At 38.0% G+C, this 6,024-nt stretch overlaps 1 protein-coding gene across 1 annotated transcript in view; it reads right to left on the bottom strand.

The window, feature by feature from the left end:
• The window catches only part of LOC110452349, a 22,928-nt gene that overhangs the window by 7,827 nt on the left and 9,077 nt on the right, over positions 1-6,024 (bottom strand). The window contains exons 5-10 of the mRNA XM_021500811.1: positions 5,400-5,617; positions 4,505-4,589; positions 3,628-3,740; positions 2,707-2,881; positions 1,398-1,510; positions 1-80 (exon numbers count right to left, since the gene is read on the bottom strand). Coding sequence (XP_021356486.1) covers positions 1-80; positions 1,398-1,510; positions 2,707-2,881; positions 3,628-3,740; positions 4,505-4,589; positions 5,400-5,617 — 784 coding nt within the window. The remainder of the gene's footprint in view (positions 81-1,397; positions 1,511-2,706; positions 2,882-3,627; positions 3,741-4,504; positions 4,590-5,399; positions 5,618-6,024) is intronic.

Genomic DNA, 6,024 nt, shown 5'->3' with positions numbered 1-6,024 from the left:
AATGCTTTGGCAGCGTCTGCTTTGGCCTCTTTTTTATTGGAGCAGCTTGTGGACTGATACCCTTCATCATTCACCAAAACCTACAAAATGTGATCCACATCATTTACATACCATTCACCAAAACCTACAAAATGTGATCCACATCATTTACACACCATTCACCAAAACCTACTTGTTCTAGGGGTGCAGAGAGCGAAAGTGAGCGTAACCTCTAGATATTGAGGATGGTACAGGGCAGTGTCTGTCTGTCTGTTTGGGCAACTGTATCAACAGATCCTTATACCCTATAATTAGCCATCTTTTAATAACAATAAACCTTTTCTTCTCTGGTATTATTCAGAATCGAAATAATCACTATATCTAAGTACAATATCCATTTAACTCATTCACCCCTACATTTTTTTAAATGGACTTGCTAAGTCTTTGATTTGGTAAGGTTCAAATTTGACTTTAGGGGTGAATGGGTTAAACAATTCCTTTTATCACTGATTTCAGTATGAAGCTTGTTGCAATTTTTACCTTACAAACAGTTGCAGACTCATTTGGATATTATGATGCTGGTTGATTTCCACCAAGTTTCATCAAAACCTGACAGAGTTTTTGAGAAATTCAAAAATGTAACTTTTCAGCATAATGCACCTTAGACAATCATGATGCTGGATGAAAGGTGATCACAATAGGTCGGTCTACAGTGTGACTCTGGTGACCTACAAAGGTGATCACAATAGGTCGGTTTACTGTGTGATTCTGGTGACCTATAAAGGTAATCACAATAGATTGTTCTACTGTGTGACTCTGGTGAACTATAAAGGTGATCACAATAGGTCAGTCTACTGTGTGACTCTGGTGACCTATATAGGTGATCACAATAGGTCGGTCTACTGCGTGACTGTGGTGAACTATAAAGGTGATCACAATAGGTCAGTCTACTGCGTGACTCTGGTGACCTATAAAGGTGATCACAATAGGTCGGTCTACTGTGTGACTCCGGTGACCTATAAAGGTGATCACAATAGGTAGGTCTACTGTGTGACTGGTGAACTATAAAGGTGATCACAATAGGTCGGTTTACTGTGTGACTCTGGTGACCTATAAAGGTGATCATAATAGGTAGGTCTACTGTGTGACTCCGGTGACCTATAAAGGTGATCACAATAGGTCGGTCTACTGTGTGACTCTGGTGACCTATAAAGGTGATCACAATAGGTGGGTCTACTGTGTGACTCTGGTGACCTATAAAGGTGATCACAATAGGTGGGTCTACTGTGTGACTCTGGTGAACTATAAAGGTGATCACAGTAGGTCGGTCTACTGCATGACTCCGGTGAACTGTTGAAATCCATTTAAACAATTCCTGTTAAAACTTATCACAGTACAATGGTCATTGTTTTATTTACCGTACAAACAAACTTCGGTGGGTCCTCTGATGACAGACACTCGTACTGGTATTCTGGTACCTCCCATCTTAACCTCTGGATGACTTCATTTAATGCGATGACAGGATTTAACACTGCAGTGATGGTAGAGAAAATGATATACAACGTATTTGGAGATACAAAAAGACCATTTATGATGTTTATTAAAAAGAGATTTACCTAATTGAGTATTTTGTTGTTTGGATCACGAAAATATCTCCATGGAAATAAAAAGGTTAAGACAATTTAAGGGTTGAAATTTGTCACAAACTTTCTGTCATTAGACCTGTATAACAATCTTTAGCCAAAATTGAATGAAGATGAGTTTTTAAATTAATCTAAATCACACATTTGATTTCAGAATAGTGTAAATCTCACCAAAATGCCAAAATGCATATATTTCAAATTAAGAAAGAAACAAGTTGGTTTGAACTTCAATATTTTTAATTACCTATCGTCAAAAATGTGAAATTCAACAAAACATCATATCCATGCACCTTAAATATGGCTAACTTATAAGCTTCTTAATATGCATAAACTTTATAAGTTAAAAAAAATGTCAATTGGAAATGGACAAAATTTGGCGTGAATGTTCAATATCCAAATCTTTACCAATTAGTAACAGTTTTGATTGGTTTTCAGCAATCTTGTAATAGAAATATTTTATTTTGTTGCTATGGCAACTGATTTGAGGCACATTATTCTAGTGGTAGGATGTCGTGCTCGTGACCGTAGTGTTGCGGTTTCAAGTCACGGCACGGCGTTGGTTGTATCTTTGAGCAAGATACTTTACTCCAGTCTACTCAGCTGTAAATGAGTATGTGGTTGGGCAGTGCTAGGATTGTTGAATGCTAGATGTGAGCGATAAAATGGCAGCACTGGCAGTAATGCTCCCCCGGGAGTTGAGAACGATATCGGCTGGTTGCAAAGGCCCTATAACCACGGATAATTTGTGAACCGCTTTGAGACAACCTACGAACTAGGTTGTGATGAAGCGGTATATAAGAAAGTTAACCTCAAATTAAGAGCAAATTATTAATATGCGTAAACACCATAACATCTGCCACAATGCTATATTGTTTGAGACAGTCTAAATACATAATTCCTAATGTTGATATAGAAAACTGCACTGCGGTTGATGCAGAAAATTGCAACCGTTGTCAAATAGTAATGGTGGTCATAATGTTGCTGTTAATGTAATGTATCTACCCTGCAAGTCTGTGAAAATATCATTTAAATGAATAAAACAGCTATATATTATATATTTAAAACGATAAACAAAACTACTTACTTAGATCCGTCTGCTTCTCTGTCTCTGTGTTGCTTGTTATATGTTTCAATACATCCATGTAGGTTTCACTTTCTGATCTACGATGATGTACAAAAAATGCTTTGGCAGCGTCTGCTTTGGCCTCTTTTTTATTGGAGCAGCTTGTGGACTGATACCCTTCATCATTCACCAAAACCTACAAAATGTGATCCACATCATTTACACACCATTCACCAAAACCTACTTGTTCTAGGGGTGCAGAGAGCGAAAGTGAGCGTAACCTCTAGATATTGAGGATGGTACAGGGCAGTGTCTGTCTGTCTGTTTGGGCAACTGTAGCAACAGATCCTTATACCCTATAATTAGCCATCTTTTAATAACAATAAACCTTTTCTTCTCTGGTATTATTCAGAATCGAAATAATCACTATATCTAAGTACAATATCCATTTAACTCATTCACCCCTACATTTTTTTAAATGGACTTGCTAAGTCTTTGATTTGGTAAGGTTCAAATTTGACTTTAGGGGTGAATGGGTTAAACAATTCCTTTTATCACTGATTTCAGTATGAAGCTTGTTGCAATTTGTTACTTTAAAAACAGTTGCAGACTCTTGTGGATATTCTGATGCTGGGTGATTTCCACCAAGTTTCTTCAAAACTCGACAGAGTTTTTGAGAAATCGAAAAGTATTTTTTCAGCATGATGCACCTTAGACAATCATGATGCTGGATGAAAGGTGATCACAATAGGTCGGTCTACTGTGTGGCTCTGGTGACCTATAAAGGTGATCACAATAGGTCGGTCTACTGTGTGACTCTGGTGACCTATAAAGGTGATCACAATAGGTCGGTCTACTGCGTGACTCTGGTGAACTATAGAAATCCATTTAAACAATTCCTGTTAAAACTTATCACAGTTCAATTGTCATTGTTTTATTTACCGTACAAACAAACTTCGGTGGGTCCTCTGATGACAGACACTCGTACTGGTATTCTGGTACCTCCCATCTTAACTTCTGGGCGACTTCATTTAATGCAGCGACAGAATTCAATTCTGTAGTGATGGTAGATAAAATGATATACAACGTATTTGGAGATACAAAAAAAATCGCAAAAAACACCACCCAAATATCCAAGACTGATACCAAATATCAAGAATTAATAATGGGAGCAACAGTATTCATCAATTCTGATACAATATCATGATGTCTACACTGACTACACTACACTCTGTGTATAAGTATGAACACGATAAATAAACTAAAACTGTCACCTATGGGCTTACTAATTCTCTCTGCATCTGGCTGCTTGTTGCCCATGTAGGGGCTAAATAAAAATCTAATTTCATTCTTGTACTTTTCAGTCCCAAAATCAATCATATACAACAATGGCCGAATGGGAACCTACACCTTCTTCCTAAAAAAAGCAACAACAAATTTTAACTGTCTTATCAAAGACAACTGCCTGGCTGTCATCGATCAATCTCAAAAAGAAACATGTTCAAGTCAACTATTAAATGACCAAGGGGAGCCAGTGTGTTAGAAACAAGTGATGTGTGTTTTTTTGGATTTATTTCCAAGATAATTAATTCAAGTAAATCCAAGTTTTGGTTTTGGTTTACACGTGATATTATTCATAATACTTTACAGCAACTTTTCGAGGCCCGTTTTTTCTCTATGTATTGATGAGTAATATTAAATGACAACCAGTAGCTATATTCCTACAGGGTCAGATTTATGTGGAGTGAGATTTCTTTAGCACAATTCAAAGATGAAACAATTTTAACATTATGTAGCAATTTGAATGTTCCATTGTTACCTGTGGGCTCAGCACAGTCTGGCAAAACTTTGGTGTGTGCAGAGTCATTGCTGCTGTCCGACAACTTGTCTTTCACCTCGTGGTCCTGTAAAAGTACAATGGAACAATGCTATCAACAACCATACCGTCAACTGGATAACCGAACTACTCTGTGGTAAAGCCGACTCAATCAGTCATATAACCAACATCCATAAAAGATCTACAATGCAACACTATTTGTTTGTGTTTTATGTCCTATTTACAGCTATCATTTAAGTACGTGTCAGGTTTTGTTGGTGTAGGAAAGCCGGAGTTCCCTGAGAAAAACCACCAGACTAGGGCAAGTACTTTACGACTGCCCCACATAGGCCTCGAACCTGCGACCCAGTTGTGGAGGGCAAGTGGATAGTGGAAGCAGAATGTCAAATACCTTAACCACCCAGCCACTGTGCCCTCCCCCCCAATTCACCAATACCCCTAAATTTATATATATGTAGCATAAAAAGTTTTGGTATATCNTTTGAAAATATTGGTAAATGTTCCCTTTGGGGCCCCGCTCTAGCCCCTAGGGATGGGGCAGGAATCCTAATTTTACAAAGTAAAACTCTCATTTACCCAAGATGATTCTGACTAAGTTTGAGCAATTTTCTGCTGAAAATATACGACGGACAAAAGGCGATCGCAATAGGTCACTTGAGACTTTGTCTCAGGTGACCTAAAAATTATCAAAATACTCAAAAGTTAAAGTTTTACAGATTTGATAGTTCTCTGAGATTCTCTGCTACATAAAACTAACAAGTCCTCCAACAAAACCTTTGTCAAGTGATGGTAACATAGGCTAAGACTAACATGGATGGACCAACCGATGAAAAGAGTACAAAACCCCCAGTCACTCATATCCAATATAATAACATACCTCAGGCCAAAACTTATCATCCAGATATTCCGACAGTTCGCTATCCTTCTCACTTCTTTCATCTTTTGGATCTTGTGTTTTTATTCCGCTCTTGTCGTTGACATCGGAGTTTCGCTGATCTATCGACTCCTCCCACTCCACCCTCACCAGTTTAAACAGGTCCATGGTAGCTGTAGCATCCTCAACAGAACAGTGAGTTCTTTTCTGTATTCTCCTCCCTAGGAAAAGATAATAATATCGGATAAACAAGGTTACCGCGAGCGGTATATAATACGCCCGTCACACATTGAATGAGCAGTTGTTTGTATGATTGAAATATATTTAGTATTTGTGAGTAATTGATATTAAAAGAGAAATCATTCAACATAACTGGTAGATCAATGAGAGCAATACAACATCATGGAACGCATGCATCGCATTAATGAAACCAAGGGGAATAACTCCAGTAATTACGGTCGGATAATGGCCGTTATCGAACTTGTCCGTGGTTTCATGGTAATTAACCTCGTTGTGAAGTTTGAAGTTAATCCGTTAATAATTACTCGAGATATCGAGCGGACACTGTTTCGGCAAGTCCATAAAGGGGCATAACTCCAGAAATTATGGTCGGATAATGGCGATTATC

The sequence above is a fragment of the Mizuhopecten yessoensis genome, unplaced genomic scaffold (genome assembly GCF_002113885.1).
Source record: "Mizuhopecten yessoensis strain PY_sf001 unplaced genomic scaffold, ASM211388v2 scaffold6625, whole genome shotgun sequence".
Classification (NCBI taxonomy): domain Eukaryota; kingdom Metazoa; phylum Mollusca; class Bivalvia; order Pectinida; family Pectinidae; genus Mizuhopecten; species Mizuhopecten yessoensis.
The sequence above is the reverse complement of the archived record's forward strand: the minus strand, read 5'-3'. Positions and strand labels throughout refer to the sequence as shown.